Raw genomic sequence first — 22,027 nt, forward strand, 5'->3', positions numbered from 1 at the left:
CAGAATGTTTCTTGAATTTTAACTCTACAAGAGAAAGAAATCAAACTGTACCTCTCGTGTGACTCTTCCACTGTTGTCAAAGTCGTATAATGTAAATGTCCACTCTTGCCGATTGTCCTCTTCCACTGAAACATCACACTGGAGTTCCTAAATATATATATATATATATATATATAAAAAAAGGGTTCAAAATACTGAATTTCATTAAGAGCTGATAATCCTCTGTTTTTGATCAATGATGTTTAAATAGAACAGTTTACATAAAACCAAACTTTCAATCAATAGTAGAACATGGAAAAATTCAATCTCAGTAGAAGGTAACCGATAAAACATTTTGAAAAGGGATGTTTTGCTAAATTAAAGAACATCCCTTGTGGGAGCTTGTATTTGGGAAGGAGAATGGAGGGGGGCTCGCTTTCCTCAAACACTCTCCAGTGAAGTTCAAAGTGGAACTGAACTCAGAATTTCCTCTCTACATTAAAAGATTGGCCACAACATGATAACCTTTATGGACAAAAAATGGCTTCATTAAAGTTTATGGAAATCCTAAAAGACCTGAGGTTTAGAACTTGCCTTCACTTTGCAGGAAGCACTGAAGGGGCTCAGTGTTTACTGTATAGGGAGAGTGCAGGGATTGTGCTCTGGCAGTCTACTGGCAGCTGCTGATAAGAACTAATTAGAGACTTTGATCTGGGTAAACTGAACACAGAGACAGAGCAGTGGACTTCAGCAACTATGTGCGGAATAAAGACTTTTCAGTGTGTGCTGTGCAAGAGTTTGGTTCCACTTTAATTCCAGGACCATGAACACTGCCATTTTGATGTTCTTCTAAACATGTAATTTCCTGGTTATTATGCTGACCCGGTTATTCATAAGGATTTCTAAGTCTCTTTCTTGGAATAAATATGCAGATTAGAGAGGAGAATGCTTTACCTGGACACTTGCTTCTTGTGTTTTAGAAGGTATTATAGCCATAGAATCAACATTTCAGCCATGATAATAGAAAATATAAGCTGTTATTGTAGACTAGGCATAAGCCCGTCCGTCTAAAATGGGCGCTAAGATACTGCCGAAACCCACCCCACCACGCGCCAGGCCACGCTCCCCATGCACTTGTCCTCCTGCTCTCCAATGTCTGCCCGCGTGCCACACATGCGCAGTAGTGCAAACGCACAGACACAAGGACAGGAGAGGAAGCAGGGGCACAGGGATTTTATTATAGAGGATTTGCTTTTAAAGCACCACTAGCGAATGGGCCCATTAACCAGACCGGACTTGTCAGAGTTAAAGCGGAACTGTAGATAGAAAATAAACACATTGTTTCACTTACCTGGGGCTTCCCCAAGCCCCCAGCAGCTGTCCTGTCCCACGCCGGTCCTACCCGAGCCTCCGTTCTCCCGCCGCCGCTCCGTCCCCTACCTCGACATGCAAGTCGAGGCCAGCGCCGCCCTGCCAAGCGTATCCTTTCTTCGCGTTCCCCTCTGCAATAGTGGGGTACGCGAAGAAAGAATACGTGTGGCCAGAGCCGCGCAGGCGCAGTGGCCCGACGGCGAAACCGAAAGTAGCTGGCGGCGGGAGAACGGAGGCTAGTCGAGGAGCGGCGCGGGACAGGGCGGCTGCTGGGGGCTTTGGGAAGCCCCAGGTAAGTGAAATAATGTGTTTATTTTCTATCTACAGTTCTGCTTTAAAGGGTTCGCCCATATGTCATTTGTGGATACGTGGAAACAACAATTAAGTGTATTTTGGAGGGTTTATGTGTATCTGCTGGCTTCATGTGTACTTGAGCCAAAGTTCCTTTAAAGGGACCACGTACAGAGAGGAATGCGAAGGCTGACTTTTTTTTTCTCCTCTTAAATGAAACCTGAAGTGAGAGGAATTTGAAGGCCGATATATTTCCTTTTAAACAATGAAAATCAGTCAGAGCACAACCATGCCTATGCAGTATGCTGAAGGTGCGCATGATGAGCAGTGCAGTCCCAATCATGGTGGACTCCAGGAGGATGTGGGAAGAGACTGGAGCATCCAGAGGCTTCCTTTATTTAAAGGGCAACTGAAGAGAGAGTGATATGGAGGCTGCCATATTTATTTCCTTTTAAACACCATGTGCCTGGCAGTTCTGCTGATTTATTTGGCTGCAGTAGTGTCTGAATAACACCAGAAACAAGCATGCAGCTAATCTTGTCATGCCTGACAATGTCAGAAACACCTGATATGCTGCATGCTTGTTTAGGGTCTATGGCTAAAAGTATTAGAAGCAGAGAATCATTCGGATAGCCAGGCAACTGGTATTGTTTAAAAGGAAATAGATATGGCAGCCTCCTTATCCCTGTCATTTCAGATTCCTGTTAAGCTAAGTATCTGCTTTTTTCCTGACACCTTGGGTTCAGAAACATGGAATAGGCCAATCACTTGTATGCAACTTGGAATAGGCCAATCCCATTCTGCAAGTTGTCTGCTTGATTGAACCAATCCCCAGCTGCAAACAATTGATATCAAATCAAGCCTGTCTCATTTGCATCTCTTTGGCCATCTGTACTTATTACTCATGCGAGAAAGATGGGACATTCCTCGGCTGTCGCCAGTCCACAGCAGGAGTACAGAATCTAGGTTTGCTGAGAAATAGTTTCAGCTTCAGACAGTTTTTGAGATTCATATCTGGCTGCAAATCATGGATTGAATTGGAGATGCTTTTTGACAACATAAAACGGCAACAACAACAAAAAGGAAAGGAAAAGAAAATCAGAACTGAGCTTTGTAGAAATTTTCTAGGAAAGTGGAATTCTACCTTCATATACACCCAAGCTTAACCACTTCAGCCTACAGCGTCGAAAATCGTATGCATACGAGCAACGTTCACCTCCCATTCATTCGCCAATAACTTTATCGCTACTTATCACAATTAATTGATCTATATCTTGTTTTTTCTGCCACTAATTAGGCTTTCTTTGGGTAGTACACTTTGCTAGGAATTATATTTTCTAAATACATTTTAACAGGAAGAAATGAAAAAAATTCATTATTTCTCAGATTTTGCACATTACAGTTTAAAATGAATACATGCTACCATAATTAAAACCCATGTATTTTATTTGCCCATTTGTCCCGCTTATTACACCTTTTAAATTATGTCCCTATCACAACTTATGGCGCCGATATTTTATTTAGAAAAAAAGGTGCATTTTTTCAATTTGCGTTCATCACTATTTACAAGCTTATAATTTAAAAAAAATTAATAAGATACTCTCTTGACATGTATATTTAAAAAGTTCAGACCCTTGGGTAACCATTTATGTAGTTTTTTTTTTATTGTAATTTTTTAATTAGTTTGGGAGGTAAACAGCTAATTTTATATGTAATATAATGTAATTATTTATTTAAAAAATGTATGTGGGTGCAGTTTACTATTTGGCCACAGTCAAAAAAGTCCTGGAGCGTGCGATTATGCTACCAGGAACTATAAGGAGGCTGTAAAAAATTCTTTTGAACGGGGGCGCAGAAATACCACGCTCTCCAATTAGAAAGCGCCGGTTTTTCTGCGGGGCACTTAGATCGGTGAATGGGAATTATATTCCCATTCACTGATCCGGGGGGGGGGGATAATGGCAGGCAGCCGGAGCGCGCGTGCGATTGCGCGCCTCACTCAGCGGCAGCAGCACAGTCTATCTGGATGGATATATCCGTCCAGATAGACTTAAAGGGAAACTTAAAGGATACTGCAGCCGAAAGGTGCTGAGAGATAAAACCTGCAATGTGTAGTGAAAGAAAAGTACATGCTCACCGCTCCCCTCACTCCCTGTCGTCGGGTCCCGCTCGTCAGCCACAGCTCCCGGTACTGGCCGACTCTCCTGACCCCTGACCCGGACATACTGCGCCGCGCATGCGCAGTATGTCCTGTAATCTTCGCTTCTGGCGTCGCATCATGACGCCAGAAGAACGGACACTCCCCCGCCTCCTGCGTGTGCGCTCCAGCAGCTCCACTATAAAGCTTTAAAGCCTGTATATCACCCCCTATGCTGCTATTGCGGCCAGTGGTTAAAGAGGAACTGTAACCAAGGACTGAACCTCATCCCGCTCAATAGCTGATACCCCCCTTCCCATGAGAAATCTTTACCTTTTCTCAAATAGATCATTAGGGCGGTCTGCATGGCTGATACTGTGGTGAAACCCATCCCACAGTGTGATGTCAGCATCTAGGTCCTGACAGTTTCCTGTCTGTGAGCCTTGTTGCACTGTGGGAAATAACATCTGTATCCAACTGCCAAGCAACCAGTATCTCCCTCGGTGCATATGTACAGTATATCCATAAAAATATATATAACATTTTTAGCCTATTGCATTATTAGGGGGTGTGGCTATAGATAATGGTAGTTGGTGCGGCCTGTTTTTTTCTTGTCTGCCAGTAGTAAAGAGAATAACATGTAGGCTGAATGTGGATCAAACAACATGAACAAATTACATGGCAAATATGAATCATTTCTTGATCTCTCTTCGATTTTTTTAACTTCTTACTTTGCAATGCATTGATTTATTTTTTTCCCCTTTTTACTGAAGTTTCTCTTTATCACATACAATCTGCCTTGTTTGTTCCTAGAAACCCCCCTCTTTTTTAAACTTTAATGGAACACAGTGTAACTAATGGCTTGTTAACTCCTTCCTTCTAGTGTTCAAGAGCAACAGCAAGTAAGTGGAAAGATGCTTAAAATACATCACGCTGAAACCAGAAAAGTAAACTGCTGAAAATAGCCCACGGTTGTGTGCAGCCCAGTTACCTGCTAGATTTGCTGACTGAAATCCATTCCCTCTGGCAGTTCTAAAGAGTCTGTGTCCCCTACTGAGTTCAAAGCCTCCTGACTGTAATAAGCCAGCCTGAGATATTGCAAACGGTACCAGTCTCACATTTCATGGTACTCACTACTAGCCTGGTTTTCAGTAAGAAGGTAAAACAGTAGCAAAAAAAAAAAATTTGAAAAAAGGAGCTCTGGATCAAAGATAGAAAAAAGTACCTTAAAGCAGAACTTCAGGTTCACAGATTAAGAATGACGCTGTACATCAACCCTTGTTTAGATGGCATATATATTTAACTTTTTAAACACTAATCTGAACTGCTTCAAGCATACCAGGAAAGCGGACGTCCTGCAGTTCCTCTCTGAAGGTGTGGGGGAGGGGCGGTGTGGTTGTTACTTCACACTCTGCACAATTTAACAAGCATGCAGGAGCCTGACTGAGGCACTATAACAGTCCTACAAAACAGCAGTCTCCATGCCGACAGCTTGCTTTCCTTTGTAGAGTTTCACAGAACAACAGTGATGCTGGACGCAGGAGTGTAACTACAAATCATGGGGCCCCCCAGTAAAACTTTAACTGGCCCCCCTTAACCTCCTGAGCGTTGCGCTGCTGAGGAGGTTCTGTAGCCTCAGAGTCCCCCAGGAGAAATCTATTAGATGTAATTCCTGCCGAATATGTTAGCTAGCACTAGGCTAGCTAGTATAGGTGGCCGGCACCCACCGATCCCCCTAATTATACATAACGAAGCCTGGTTCCAGCGATCGTCGCAGCCTCCCCGCACAGCTCCGGTCTTCTCTATGGGGAGGATTGTACATGATGTCATCGACGTCATGCGCAGTCCCGATCCTCCCCATAGAGAGACAGGAGCTGTGAGGGAAGGCTGCGCCGATCGCTGGAACCAGCGGGTAATGTATAAGCGGGCTGCATCGGGGGAATCGGGGGAGATCGGGGGGTGCCGGCCACCTATACTAGCTAGCCTAGTGCTAGCTAACATATTCGGCAGGAATAACATCTCATAGATTTCTCCTGGGGGACTCCTAAGGCTGCCAAAACCTCTAGCGCTCAGGAGGTTAATGTTCACAACCTATCCCTTGCCTCCTCTTGGTGATCCTCACAGCCTAGGGACCCATCTTACAAGGGTCATAAAACAAGTGTGGCCATCAGGATCTTCACACCCATAACAAGTGTAGCCACAAAACCACCCAGTATCAGAGAAAGGGAAGGTTATTAGTTGGTGCCCCCACACACCTCTGGGCTTCCCGCAATGGCAGGGGCTGCTCCCTCTAGTTACGCCCTAAGCTGGGTGTAAGACTGTTGTTTTTATAATATATCAACATATGAAATGCAAAGTAGTATTTATATTTAAATTCCACTTTAAGATGTTAACTTCGAAACAGTTTTGAGGACTAAAAAAAAATAATAATAAATTGTACCACAACCATTTACACTGCAAAAGTTGACTGGATTGAGGGACTGGTGTCTGGACAAGTCCAAAAATAATTAGAGTGAACGTGGACTCCAAGAGGAAATGTCACTGACCTAGATACCTTTCCCCTCAATGTCTTTCCACACAGTGTGGAGAAGATCCCATAATGACCCTGTAGGTAAGTACTGTATGTGGAAGCTCTGAATTCATAAATGATTGTACAAGTGTAATTAATAAATACTTTAAAGACTACCTGAGGCGAAATGTCTGGATTAAATGGTGGCTACGGGCGTGACTTGCATGCACTTATGGGGCCTTGTACAGACAAAATGAGGAGGGCGACAAGGAAGGGGCGTTGCAATAAGCAGGAGAACTCCTGCCCACTCCTGTCCATAGCCACCATTTAACCCAGACATTTCGCCTCGGGCATCCTTTCATGAAGCTGTCCAGCTTCTTATAAATATGTATTCTAAAATTTTTCATGATAGTCGTCCGCAAACGTGTGTTAAGCTGTCCTGGCTGGCTGATCATTACTGTGGGGAGAAGAGAAGGAAGACAACCTCGGGGGTTTACCACTGTGCAGTGACTGGTCAGGAAAATTCAACCCAGTGAACCCAGCCATTTAAGCAGGCTCAGATCCACTAGCTAGAGAATGTTCATACAGACATAGAATCATTGTCTAAATCAACCACCCACAGTGTAATCAAAGGAGAACAATTACAAGACGGGTTCCTTAACCACTTAGGGACCGCATGATTTTTCTGTGATCTGTGCTGCGTGGGCTCTTCAGCCCCCAGCACAGATCACGTTGCAGGCAGGGCGATCAGACTCCCCCCCCCCTTTTTTTCCCACTAGGGGGATGTCCTGCTGGGGGGGTCTGATCGCCGCCGGCTATCTGTGTGTAGCGGGGGGGGGGGGGGGGGGGGTCTCCTCAAAGCTCCCCTACTCTCCTCCTCAGAATAGGCGGTATAGGACAGCGACACGTCCTGTAGCGCCTTAGATAGGCTTCAGCCTATCAAATGCCGGCGATCCCCGGCCAATCAGAGGCTGGGGATCGCCGATCTCCTTTATGGCGCTGCTGTGACAGCAGCGCCGTACACTGTGAACACCGGGGATTTCTTCCCCGGGTGTTAACATTTAACCTGCGAGCCACGATCAGAGGCTCGCCGGCTGTTCACGGAGCCGCCCGCCGTGGAAACACCACTGCCTATCGGCGTTGGCTGGTCGTTAAGTGGTTAAAGGCCAACAGAATAAAAAAAAATGTGAGAGAAACATACCTCAAACTTCAGTTGCTTCTTTACATGTCCATCTCCATCCTTCTCGCCTGATTTCTTCTCCTCGCAGGTGAAAAGACCTTCAGTCTTCTCAGCAGGGAGAGCAACTAGAACACACAAGAGAGAAAGAGAAATTAAATTCACTGATAAAAGTTTCAGCATTCCCCCAAAAAAAACCCAAACAATATTTTCTATGTAACTTGTGTTTGTTACTTATGGCTCCCAGCTTGAGTTACTGGAAACAATGGTTATACTAGACTGTTGAAGCCAAAGTTTATTTAAGCACAATGTCATTTTTTTTACACTGTAATTTTTACTTTATCAAAAAGGTGCTGGTTGCTGGACATAAAACATTACTGAGCAAACCTCTCACACAAACTACCAAAAATAAATTTCAAAGTATCATAGGTTATCACCTTCTCCTCTGCACAGATACAGTAGGTAGGTAACTTTTTTCCTTTTTTTAAAGTTTTTAAAGAGACACTGAAGCGAAAAAAAATTATGATATAATAAATTGGTTGTGTAGTATGGATAATTACTAGAACATTAGTAGCAAAGAAAATATTCTCATATTTTTATTTTCAGTTATATAGTTATATATATTTTCAGTTATATAGGTTTTTTTTTTAATAACATTGCATCATTCTCTAATATTTGCAGTTTACACACCATTCCGCATTCTAAATGTTTTTACAGAGCAGTCTTGTGAACTATTGACCTGCCCTCTGGAGAGAAAAAGAAAATACAGTGCCTGGCAGTTGAGATAAGAAGCTTCAGAAGACAGAGCTCTCTGCGACTTTGATAGTCATGGAGGTCAATGGCTTTTTTTGCATAGATAACAACTGGAGTTTCTTAACTCTTCCTGTACTGGAAACAATATTAGACTTATGTCTCTGCTCCTAATGTTTTATTTCTTTGTTGTCTCTTTAAGCCCGTGTGAATTTTTATTCTATAACAGCAATTCATAGAAATGCAACAACTAAAAAAAAGTAAATGAAAGACCAGGGCCATATGAGATCCTTTTGCATCATATCTAAAGTGCAACTTTTCAGCATTTAGCAACAGAAAAAGGTACTAAAAAGTGATTTTGAACTTATTTTGATCATTTTTTTTTACACGGTGGGAGTTTTAAAGGTATTTTATTGGTGAAGTTTGAAAATATCTCCTTAGAGTCAACTCAAGAGAAAAGTTAAGGGGATATGGACCAAAGTTAGCAAAAGACAAAAAAAATGTAAGTGGACAAGGCCAACTTAGATTGCAGCTAAGACCACACCTCCCTTGTAAATGACAGACTATTCATTAGATGTCCTTCACTAGACAGCTAAAGGGCCGTACACACATTTAATTTTTATCTGTAGATGATTGGCCAATTATACCACTTCCATGTAGTATGAGAGCATTACCTATACAGTCTGTTCATAGTACTCAAAATCTGTTGGCCCTCATACTACATGGCTCTTTACACATACAGCGTGCAAAGAGAAGTTTAACTCACCTAACCGCTCTTTCTAGTGGCAATCTCCATGGCCACAACGTCATCATGTGACACAACCGTAGCGTGGCTGAATGGAGTAATGGTTAACGGCTCTGCCTCTGACACAGAAGACCTGGGTTCGAATCTTGGCTCTGCCTGTTCAGTAAGCCAGCACCTATTCAGTAGGAGACCTTGGGCCAGTCTCCTTAACACTGCTACTGCCTATAGAGCGCGTCCTAGTGGCTGCAGCTCTGGCGCTTTGAGTCCGCCAGGAGAAAAGCGCGATACAAGTGTTCTGTGTTTGTTTGTTAGCCAAGGAGATTGCCGCTGGAAGTTGCAATTGGGCGAGTTAAAGGGAGTTTGTTCTACTCCCGGTGTCCGAGTTCCCCCGCAGTTCCCCCCGTTAGCAGTGCTCTTCCAGGCCAGGGAGACTTTTGCAGTCTTTGGAAGCACTCGGGCTTCCGAAGACGGGCCGCTCCGTACTGCACACACGTGCCAGTGCCCTCTCTCTCTCGCGTGAGTACAGTACAGAGCCACCGGTCTTTGGAAGCCTGAGCGCTTCCGAAGACTGCCGAAATCTCCTGCGCTGGGAGATTCAAATGGAGGAGCCTGTGGGGAAAGAGGAGACCGACAGGAGAATGGGAAGGCTCTGTAGAACTAAGAACCTTCCCTCTCCTTAGGTGAGTATCTGTTTTTTATTTATGCTACAGATTCACTTTAAACCTATCATAACTCCCCATTGTCCACTCTGCAGGGAGAGAGGGGAGGAGAGCACAGACATGCAGGCGACTGAAGGAATGCGGCCAGCAGCTATAATAGTTTGCCCAGGCCTGGATTAAAGTGTCGCTCTCCAATGAGTTCTACCTTTTTCTTTTTATGGAGCTGTGGCAAAAGACAACATTTTTTACAGGAAGTGGAATTTTGATTAAAAGAGGAAAAGAGAAAGCCAACAAATGGAAATGTGAACTTTTTACAAAATGTGACCAAGCCAACAATTGCATGAGTGCTGGAGCTAAATGATATCCTCCTGTATCTGAGATAGTCCTCAGAAGGAATGGACTCTCAATTTTGCTGAAATCCCTTTCACCTCAAAAAGTGTGATAACATTTTTATAAAAAAAATAAAAAAAATTGTCACCGCTATTTTTGTTACAGTTGCTGCTGGGAAAGAGGCCTTGACAGTGTCTTCCTATTATACATGGAGGCACCACAGCAATCAGGAGAACTACAGCAGTCAATATCACAATGTGGTCCTCTTTAGAACTGCTATGGACTGAAGAATCAGCACCCCTTTATATGCAGAAGCAGCCCGAGGTACATACTCTGATTGGTCACTAGAGACTTAAACAAAGTAACAAATTTACAGCGTGGCCCAAGTTTGTTTGCCAAGAAATGTTATTAACATATAATTCAGAAAGAAAACGTTACAGAACCAGTACACGTCCAAAGTGTGCAACCTCACCATAAACTGAAGACTGCAGTTGATCTATAGTTAATTCAGTCCTCCCAATCAAAGTAGAGTATTTGTCTAGTCTGTCCTCCAACAAGTGAGCAAGATTTTCCTATCATCATTGTCCAATCTGTTCCAGATTTGCAAGACTGAGTTTAGGCTGTGCCCAATTATGTACTGTAGTGTATTGGGCAACAGTGACAAAAACAAAAATGCCTTTCTAAACACTTCACAACATAATTTTCTCAAGCTGAAAATGTAGTTTTCTCATTCGTACATTTCAGTACGGCTTTAGGCAGGAAACACACTTGACAGTTTTCATATGCGTTTTCTGCGCAGAAAAACTGAGAACTCGTGTTAATCAATGGGCTGAATGATAATTCTGCACATTTTGTCAGTTTTCTGTATCAATTATATTAGTTGCTGTGAAAGAAACGCATGCGTATTCCTGTATAGAAACACACTTGGTGTGCAGAAAAACGCACGCAGAAAACCGAAAGACAAGTGTGTTCCCTGCCTCAGTGGCTTTTAAAAAATCTCTGAGCAGCCTCCACCTATAAAGATATAGTAATATTGCACAACCAAAATATACGGTACTGTGACCTGGTTCATGTTAATGGAAAAATAAAATGGCAGAAGTAAACATTTTTACATAAGGTTAAGTAACCCTCTGCGATGGGGAAGCAGCTTACATTCTCCATACTTAGTGCCGCCATTTCTGAGTCACGTGATTGATTTTTTTTTTTCAAGGGAGCGCTGCATCAAATATGAAAATGGTATGGGTAACTGAATACTTCCATATTCAACTTGACTGATAATACGAACTCTAGGAGGGTGAACTAAGGTTTTAAAGAATGATGTATAGTGCCTTTATCACAGTCCTGAAAAAAAGCCCACAAAATATCCTACGCAATGGGGAAGATATGTGTCTTAAGGTAGCCATACACTGGTCGATTTGCCATTAGATCGACCAGCTGACAGATCCCTATCTGATCGAATCTGATCAGAGAGGGATCGTATGGCTGCCTTTACTGCAAACAGATTGTGAATCGATTTCAGCCTGAAACCGATCACAATCTGTTGAGCTACTCCTGCCGCCTGTCCCCTCCCCTGTATACATTACCTGATGCTGGCTCCCGGGCAGGGGCGCCTCTAGGCATAGGCAGTACAGGCCATTGCCTGGAGTGCCATTGGTCCAGGGGGGGCGCCATGTTGCTGGATTAAGCTCCGCCCCCAAATTAAGCCCCACTCAAAATTAAGCCACACCCATATGGGTGTTCTATTAGTTGCTTCTGCTGCATCTACTTAGCGTAAGTTGCAGGCAGCTGACACTTCTGTGCCTTGTACATCCTTCTTTCATCTTTTGTGCCATCTCTGCCTCCTTCTGTGCCCTTTGTGCCTCCTTCTGTCCCTCTGTGCCTTCTTATGTCTCCTTTGCCTTTATTTGTCCCCTTGTGCTACCTCTGCCCTCCTGTTCCTCCTTCAGTCCCACTCTGCCTCCTTCTGTCCTCCTGTGCCTCCTTCTGTATCCCTTTGTGCTTCCTTCTGTCTCCATGTGCCTCCTCAGTCCCCATGTGCTACCTCTGTCCCCTGCGCCTTCCTCTGTCCCCCTGTGCCTCCTTCTGTCCCTGTGTGCCTCCTTTAGTCCCCCTCTGACTCCTTCTGTCCCCTTTTGTGCCTCCTTCTAACCCATTGTAGAGGGTGCTAGGCCGACCAGGCGGTCATGAGTGCTGTGCAGGGGGGACCGTGGTCACACCCCCCCCCCCCCCCCCCCGCCAGATGTTGTGTCCCCAGGTGGTGAACAGGCTTGCGTCAGTTCACTGGCCTGCAGCCCGTAAGCTCACTTCTGCAGCCTTACATTACGTGTATTTTCTGGTGAAAAACGCTGCCGCATTATGATTATTTCCTGGTTAAACGCTGCCGCATTACAATTATTTTCATGGAAGGGCGCCACAGATTTTCTCGCCTGGAGTGACGAAATGGCTAGAGGCGCCCCTGCTCCCGGGCATCTTCTCCGCGCTGCACGGCTCTGTTTCGGCTCCATCCCGGCGCTTCCTGCGTCACTCCGTGACCAGGAAGTTCAAATAGAGCGCCCTCTATTTGAACTTCCTGGTCACTGCAGTGACACAGGAAGCGCCGGGATGGAGCCGGAACAGAGCCGTGCAGCGCGGAGAAGATGCCCGGGAGCCAGCGTCAGGTAATGTATACCTGATCGGATCGGCCGCCGCTAGCGGCGCGCTCCCTACCCGCGGGCGATCGAGGGTAATTTCACGCACGGCGCGATTGACGGACCGATCCGATTTGGGGAGGAAATCAGATCGGCGGGTGCGTTTACCGCAAACGATTGGCAGCAGATTCGATCCCAGGATCGAATCTGCTGTCGAAACGGCCGCGAATCGGGCCAGTGTATGGCCACCTTAAGGATAACCTAAGGCAGATTGTGATCTAAAAACAGATACTTACCTAGGAAGAGGGCTTAGGGAAGCCCTCTTCCTAGGTAAGTATCTGTTTTTAGATCACAATCTGCTTTAGGTTATCCTTAGACACATATCTTCCCCATTACGTAGGATATTTTGTGGGTCCTCCAGAGACTTCCCGTGTCCTCCTCCAGATCACCATAGAAAATCGGCTTTGGCCTACTGTACAGGCGGGACTCTACTCGCACAGTCACAGTACGGCTGTGCCTGTACACAGTGGGGACCACTGCCATGAGAACATATCTGACAAGGTCTTGTGGGATGCAGGGCTGTGGAGTCGGTACAAAAATCATCCGACTCCTCAGTTTACGAAACCACCGACTCCAGGTACCCAAAATTGCTTTGACTCCTCAACTTCGACTCCTTACCTACCAGGGCTGTGACGTTGGTACAAAAATCATCTGTTTCTGACTTCTCAGTGTATGAACCCACCGCCTCCAGACTTCAGGTACCAAAAATTGGGGATGTGTTCCTGAGTCCGCACTCGGCAACGGTAGGGGCGAGGAGGACAAGGGGAAGCTTCTGGTGAATCCAGAGGCTTCTACCTTGGAAGGCAAGTATCTGTTTTTTAGGTCACAATCCGTCTTGGGTAAACTTTAAAAAAGACAAATGTTGCAGGAGATAATAGAGAGTTTAATGTGCACCATATAGTCCTCAACTGCTGGAACTATTTTATTTTTTATGATCCAACATGAACACAGTTCACCAGCACACCAATAGCAACATTAAATACTTCGGTACCACATGCCTTGAGAAAGGGGGAGCCTGTGAGGCCCCCGAAACAATTGTCGGAATTTCTTGTGGAATAATTGCACAATAAAAGTGCGGAGTATTCAATGTTACTACTGGTGTGCTGGTGAACAGTGTTCATGATTGCTATACAATAGTGACTTTGCCATAGTCGCCTCACCAAGCACCCAGAAACTGATGGTGTGCCTGCTTCATTGGAAATATGTCCCAACATGGTGGTGAGGTGGAAAAGATCTTATGAAAATGTAATCCCACTTACAAGAACCTAGGAATGCCAATAAAAGCTATCTCTATTCTCCCATTACAGAAAATTCAACTTGTTACTGTCCAAGTGTCTTGCCATCTTACTTCTTAGAGAAACACTAATGGCCCATACTCACGAGGGACTTTTGTCGCCTCAACACGCGGCGCGCGCGTGTTGCGGCGACAGGTCGCCCGTGAGTATGGGCCGTCGCACGCGCGCGCACCCCGAACTGTCGCCCGCCGCTCTTGTCGCCATGCGATTGAAAGTTTCAATCGCATGGCAACAGTCGCCGCCGCACCTCCGCCGCAACTGTCGCTAGTCCGCGTGAGTACGCGGACTAGCGACAGCAACCTCCATAGAGGTGAATGAAGCTTCCGGCAGGGGGAGGAGGAACGTCGGCGACAGCTTCCGTCTCGCCGCTGGTCCCTCTTCCGCGTGTGTACGCGGAGGGACCTGGAGAGAAGCTGTCGCCGGCCTGTCGCTAGCACGCTCACGTGTGCTGGCGACAGGCCACTTCTGCAGCCCGTGAGTACGGGCCATTAGGGTACTGACTCCAGAGTAAACAACCCTCTGGTGCGGAACTCACAGAGGCAGAAATAACCCTTTAGTGTCATCAGGCATTAGAATTTACAAAACAGCAAGATGGAAGACCTACTTGAACACTGACAGCTTATTTTACAGTTATGAACAGCAAAGAGAGAAACCACTGTGCAAAGACATTAACATGTGTAGAATATGGCAAGTAGAAGAAATATTCAGCTCGCTTTAAACATTATTTTTATACATTACAACAGATGGAGATTCAAAGAACGGAATATGTATTTTTAGCTTTTCATGTGTTTCTACTTAAATATTTTTATTTTTAGTTAATGACAAATAAAATAGATGTGCCAAAGAGAGGGGGGGGGGGGGGGGAATGCATACAGTCCTTAATTTATTATTATTTTCAATCTCATTATAAACGCACAAAAAGTTAATTGGAGAAATTTGCAGCCCAAAAGTTTAACTCATTTTCCACTATGAATAAAAAAAAGTTAACGGTAGTAAAACAATACATTATATTGGAAAATTAAAAAAAATATATAGATTGTATTTTATTGCAACGATAAACCAGCCCTCCTGCTTTCCATTTGTTGTTGCATTTTTACAGTAACTAGTTTGTTATCTTTCACCGCAGTCATATGTAAAGCGCAACCCAGGATTGAACCTCATCCCAATCAGTGGCCGATACTCTCTTTCCCTTGAGAAATCTTACCCCTTTTCTCCAGGGCTGTGGAGTCAGAATCGAGGAGTCAGAGCAATATTTGGGTAACTGTAGTTGGAGTTGGTGGTTTCATAAACTAAAGAGTCGGATGATTTTTGTACCCAGTTCATAGCCATGCAAGGGCTGTGGAGTAGGAGTCGGGGTTGAGGCGTCGGAGCAATTTTGGGTACCTGGAGTCAGAGTCGATGGTTTCATAAATTGAGGAGTTGGATGATTTTTGTACCGACTCCACAGTCTCATTTTTCTCAAGTAGATCATCAGGGTGGCTGATATTGTGGTGAAACCCCTCCCACATTGTGATGTCATGACCTTGGCCCTGACAGTTTGCTGTCTGTGATCCTTGTTGCATTTTGGGAAATAATGGCTTTTTTCAACTGCCACGCAAATAATATCTCTTTCTGAGCATAGAACTATCAGTAACGAACTTTCTGTACAGATCACTTAGCAGAACTAAAGATGTCGCCACCAGTGATAAAATTCAGAATGTAAATCAGGGAGAGGAAAGATTTTACAATTGGAAAACACTGCCTAAATAGTCTTTAAATTAATATTGTAATATTGTTATTTTCACTTCATTTCCTCTTTAAGTCCTACATGCCATTTTTCCTGTTTGTGAGGTGCAATAAACTTGTTCCCAAGAAAGATATAATCTAACAGTTTGCTTGGTAGAGATACTAGCATACGTCCAGCACCGAAAAGGTTAACACCCCTGTTCAGACCATCTTAACCAAGACTTTGAAGTTCCTTTTCTCAAGGCTCAAAATACCTTGTTGGACAGAGATCAGACGGGTATTAAACAGAACTTCTAATTAATTAGGCAAAGTTACATTTTTAAACAGTGTTTGTTGTGTTAGCCAAACACCCTTATGGAAAATCTTAAACCCCCCCCCCCTTCTATTCCTCACTGAAAAACATCAAAGCACTCTCTCCTTCAACAACTATAAAAAGATGAGGGATCTTATCAGCTTTAGCCTGGATTCTATGTACAAATTGCAGCAGGATTTGCTCTTGATCACTGGGGATGTGAACATTTAGGTGGTATAGAGCAATCTACCAAGGCTGTATATTTTATTATTATTTAGATGGCAACTTTTTTGGGGGACGTTATTCAAGTAAAATATGAGCAGGTTCTTAGGCTGAGTTTCCATTTATGTGTTTTTTCAGAAAAAAAAATCCCATTAGAATGTATGCCAATGATAGTCTAGGAGTTCGTTTCCATGAAATACAAATTTTCATTCAGGATGTGCTGCGTAAAAAAAAATTGGATAGCCTGCATCGTTAGCATTATGCGTGCATTCACATCAGAATCCTGCCCGTCTCTGCACGTGAAATAAGAAATTACATTTTACATTAACCGCTTCTGGACCACAGTAATTGAAATCTACGGCGTTTAGGCTTAGTTATCACTGCCAGGGTGCAGATTTCAATTACCGCGCTGCACATTTCTGCCGATTGTGTTGCTCTACCGCCGTTGCAACCCACTCGCCAACATGCTGTCTGTATGGCAGCAGAGCTACTAGAGCTGGTCAGGAGCCAATTTCATTGGCTCCCAACCCTGTGATTGGCGGTGATTGGTTTCCAGCGATCACAGGGTCAGGAGCCAATGAAATAGTCTCCTGACTGGCTCACGGAGCTCTGCTGTTATAGCGACAGCTGAGCAAGTGGGCTGCAGCTACAGGACAGCGGCACAAAAGGCAAGAGAGTTGTCTTTGTGCGGCGTGACGTTGGTGAGCCATGTTTTTGTACCAGAAAGTCTCTGGTCCTTAAGGGAACAGACACTTCTGGTACATAAGTGGTTAACGTGTACCCAAAAAGAAAGAAAAGTGCCCCAAATGGGTACTTATCCAAGTAAAGGGAAGCATTTGGATAATTCAAAGGCTTCCCCCCCCCCCCCCCCATTGCCGTTTCAGTGCTGGGACCCCCTGACGCTCGTGACAAGGGCTTGGCCGCACTGTGCAGGCAGTTTTCTGCCCTCAGCAATATTACCGCAACTTTGTGCATCAATCCCAACACCAGATATTAGAATCAAACATCTTTCCTTATTTAAATAACTGCAAAGTTTCAAACTCTGTTTAATTACATTGCCTTATCTTTATACACTGTTTGAACATAGATAAAAATACTGATATGTCCACATAAAAACACCCTTTACAAATAGGATGCACTTATTTTTCTGTAGGTACCGGTACTTATAAACTTTGTTTGAAAATTTGAAATTACACTAAAAGACAAGTGATTATATTTCTTTTACTTTTGGTATGCAGATGCCCATCAGAGACGTCCAATGCATGTTGGGCACTCAGATCCAAAGCAGTGGAGTCCCACCTCTGTAGCCAGCATTCATTTATTTATTATTTATTGCATTTATAAAGCGCCAACATATTACGCAGCGCTAGACATTAGTTTAGGTTACAGACAATATTTAGGGGTGACATACAGCAAAATGACAATACAGGAATACAAGAAGACCAGATCACACAGCACAGTAGGAGTACAAGGTAATGCTTAGTCAGTCACTGGATGGGAGCATGGAGATTAGGCAAGTTAGGTTCACTCAAATGCATAGCATGGGTGCACAGTAATAGAGGTGCATGATCAGGTAGGACACAAAAGGAGGAGGACCCTGCCCAAAGGCTTATAATCTAGAGGCAGAGGTAGGGACACGAAAGGTAGGGGACAAGAGTTCAGCTGTGGGTTTAGAGCACTTGTGAGGGGTAGTAAGGCAGAGTGAAAAGGTGAGTTTTGAGGGTCTTCTTGAAGATGTTGAAGGACTACATTCTAGACTACAGCATTCTAGGAGGAGGGTAAGTGTTAGGCACAATGAGGGGTGGGTTAATGTTAGGCTCTAGGAGTATGGGTTAGTGTTAAAGAGAATGTTAAGCAAAAACTTTAGTGACCAGTTATTATCTGGGGCTTCTTCCAGCCCCCTGAAGTCTTCCTGGTCCCTCGCTGTCATTCCATGCTGCTCCGTTCCCCTGGTGACCCCTTCATAAGCTTGGTGACTGAGTCACAGGCAACTGTGCATGCAAGGGCCACGCACCTCCTTGATCGCGGTCCCGTCCCCGGTAGCTTTCTGCAATTTTTACTTTCTGCCCAATTGCAGAGCACTCCCAGCTACTGGAGTGTGATAGAGGAAGCACGGGGCCATGCATGCAGAGTTCGGAGGGGGACAGCGGAGGAATGGAGCAGCACGGAATGAGGGCAAGGAATAAGGACGACTTCAGGGGGCTGGAAGAAGCCCTAGGTAAGTAACTGGCGCCTATGCTGTTTGCTTAAAGGAGGAAGGGAGGGGTTAGTGATCGGCACTAGGAGAGGAGGAATGTGAGACCGGCGCATTACAAATCAATAGGAAAATACTGGTAAGAACAGATTATCAACAGTGTCACTAACGGCGGCAGCCAGTGAACCAGGTGGCAGTGCTACACGTATGCCTCAGATCAGCTTAGATAAGCCAGCTTGGGGTTTACGGTCATCAGTGTTATCTAAAGGGCAATCACTGATCTACAGCAAAGTAAGGTTATTCCATTGCTCCATTTTTCTCTTGAACGTTTAAATCCAAATTATGGTCAAATGCCCTTTTATGAGTGGCAGAAGGTTATAGCCATGTTAGAGCACTTGTAGCATCTGAAAGAAAGGTGGGGCAGTGTATGTAAGACCATTCATTTACACTAAACAGTAATTTGCACTGTAATATACTGTGAAAAGTAAAGCAGTAGGTCTATGGATATAACAAAAGCCAATTGTGATTCTGAAAGCCTCCATAGAGTGGAGAAATGCGTCCATCCATTCTATGCATATCTATTATGTCAATAATATAGCAGTAGAAGCTGAGGATGGCAAAAACCATCTTTGTAGCATTTTGTACTATGAGTTTGTCCTTCTAGCCATCCAATGCAACGTTCCCAATAAAGTCGGAGAAGTTGCAATGTGTAGCTGGCTGAAAGGAACCTGGTTTAGAAGACTGTGCTTTGCAGCACTTATGATAAATTAGTAAATGCTGGATTTCATGTTGACTACAGGTTGGCCCAGTATACCGGACCCTCGTCACTTCTTCTATATCTCCTCTGTAGAGTATAAGGACCTGGACACACTGCAATGCAGGTAGCTGTGAGCTTTACACATTTGCATGTCACCTTCGTGTCTCTACGTAAGCAGTGCTGACCCCATTCAGCTATACTAAGATATATGCAGTAGAGTATTGTCAGAACGCACGTCTTATGTTGTTGGGTATCGCAGAATATGTAATTCTAAACTCTGCCCAGCAATGCTCAGGTCCTAAGAGGAAATTACAGTATCCTCACTTTATCCACAAAATGCCACCAGATGCCAACTGGAGACAAATTACCCGTCAATATGAAAAATAACCTATCAGACACAGGCCTAGGAGCCACTGGCTGTGCTTTTCTAAGCGCTAGTGATTTGAAAAGTTCTTGCAAATGTATGTAATGACCCAATAAGAGAAAGAAACAATTCAGGAAATCTTTAACACCTAAGTCCTATATACTATTGCTATGGTTTCCCTAAATATATTATGGATGCCGCACACTGAAGTTAAAAAATAATACTGAACAACATTCAGTTGCAAATAGTGTAGAGATGATATATCTTGTACAGAGTTTTGCACTAAAGTGGAGTTATCCTTCACGTTTGATCCCCCCCAAGGATTTTACTCCTACTTGAAAAATCAAATGGGAAGCAGATCTGGGTGTTGTACCTAAATGATGCATTCTGTGCATATTTCTCTCATCTGCAACTCATACTAAGAGAAAGGCTAGGCTTCAAAATCTCTGAGAAATGTTGGAGATACAATGAATGTACAGCTGGGTATGCAGCACATTTTCTGATCCTAGTTACCTATAGACAACTATAGAGACAAAAACCCTTACAGTATAACAAGATCTTTAAATGGGCCGCATGGTGGCGTAGCTCTTGCCTTGCAGCGCTGGGTCCCCGGTTTGAATCCCAGCCAGGTCAACATCTGCAAGGAGTTTGTATGTTCTCTCATGTCTGTGAGGGTTTCCTCCAGGCAATCAAGTTTCCTCCCAACTCCCAAAAAACATACAGATAAGTTAATTGGCTTCCCCCTAAATTGGCCCTAGACAATGATACATACACTACAAGATACATACATAGATTACATACATAGATATATGACTGTGGTAGGGACTAGATTGTGAGCCCCTCTGAGGGACAGTTAGCGACAAGACAATATACTGCGTAGCTCTGCGTAATATGCCGGCGTTATATAAATACTCAAATAAAAATAAAGAAAAAAAAAAACTAATACAAACTTCTAGGGCCTGTATGTTAAACTATGATTCTCCCAGATTAATGACATCATTAACATGGAAAAACTCATAGCTGCCCTAAAAAATTAAGAGCGAAATTGAGAAAAGAGGTCGATTCATTTACGTTTAAGCGTTTAAGACCTTACACTGAATAATTTGCAAATTCGACATAAGCTGGGCCTCGGTGACACAATTGGTGGTACACCACACACAATGTGTGATCTTCCAGAATGACAGACAATGCACAAAAAGCATTGCCTTATGCTTTCATGGCTGTCCTAGTACAGCACTGCACTGTTCAACATAACCAATGAGGAGAGCACTACACCAAAAAACAATGCAGATGGAAGTACATTATGGAAGTGCTCCTCAACATTATTGTAGCACGAGGCTCTATCAGAATCAGAATCATTTATTTCGCCAAGTACAACGGGGGTTGTACCCGGAGTTGTTTTTGGCTCATACAGGGTCGGAGATGGAACAAACACATGCATACAATTCTTAACATACAATCAGGTACAGTATAGTACAAAGTAATAATATACCCATATATACATACAGCACAAAACTATAGTGAAGGACGTTTGGGGAAGTATGGAGTGCTGTGTGAGGGGAGCAGCCTGCCATCTACCGGCGGCGCTCGCTCGCTCCGCAGCGGTTCTATGACGACTGTGTTGACCAAGTAGCCCTTGCTGTGGGTGACCTCTTCTCTTGGGAAAGAGATCTGCTCCTAAATTAGTTAAAGCTAGCCATTTGATGGGCAAGAGCACTGAACATCAATGAAAATCCCTTCACAAAGGTCAATCCCCATAGTCTTCAGAATGCAGATACAGATACTCTGCAATCCTGGTAAATCCACCAACACTGAACTCAAGCATAGACTGTTTGAGAATGTACAGTTCCAATGTAACGGCCTTCAGTAAATGCAGATCTTTAGCAAGGTAAAAGGTAAACTTTGTGATCTAACTCAGGGGTCCCCAACCACCGGTCCGTGGCCCACTGTCGGGACGTTTGGATGTTTGCAGTTGGGCCGCGGGACTGACCTCTTGCCCAACGACCCCCGGCCCGCCCACTATCCCCCCCCCCCCCCCGCGGCTGTTACCTCTGGCGGCCGCTTTCTCTCTTACATTCCTCTCTCCTGCCGGTGTGCAAGTGACTCACAGCAGCGCGCCCCGCGGCTGCTGTGATGATGAGGGAGGAAGCAGGAGAGAAAGAGCGGTTCCCATAGTAACGGCGATACACATCGCCGCTACAGGAAGCCGCGCTCTCTCGTCTCCTGCTTCCTCCCTCATCACAGCAGCCGCGGGGCGTGCTGCTGTAAATCACCCAGAATGCCAAGGGGGGGGGGGGGGCGACTATACTGGGGCACTACCTACCCATACTGGGGCCCTGTGCTGGGGCACTATGCTACCTACACTGGGCACTCTACTACCTATCCTGGGCACTCTACTGGCTATCCTGGGCACTCTACTGGCTATCCTGGGCACTCTACTGGCTATCCTGGGCACTATACTACCTATACTGGGGCACTACCTAACCATATTGGGGCACTATGCTAGCTATACTGGGCACTATACTAGCTATACTGGGACAACT

General features: G+C 44.5%; 1 protein-coding gene across 1 annotated transcript in view; it reads right to left on the minus strand.

The window, feature by feature from the left end:
- NKD1 (NKD inhibitor of WNT signaling pathway 1) overlaps positions 1–22,027 on the minus strand; it is a 139,543-nt gene that overhangs the window by 18,145 nt on the left and 99,371 nt on the right. Inside the window, exons 5-6 of the mRNA XM_068261212.1 lie at positions 7,489–7,592; positions 52–147 (exon numbers count right to left, since the gene is read on the minus strand). Coding sequence (XP_068117313.1) covers positions 52–147; positions 7,489–7,592 — 200 coding nt within the window. The remainder of the gene's footprint in view (positions 1–51; positions 148–7,488; positions 7,593–22,027) is intronic.

The sequence above is a fragment of the Hyperolius riggenbachi genome, chromosome 11 (assembly GCF_040937935.1).
Source record: "Hyperolius riggenbachi isolate aHypRig1 chromosome 11, aHypRig1.pri, whole genome shotgun sequence".
Classification (NCBI taxonomy): Eukaryota; Metazoa; Chordata; class Amphibia; order Anura; family Hyperoliidae; genus Hyperolius; species Hyperolius riggenbachi.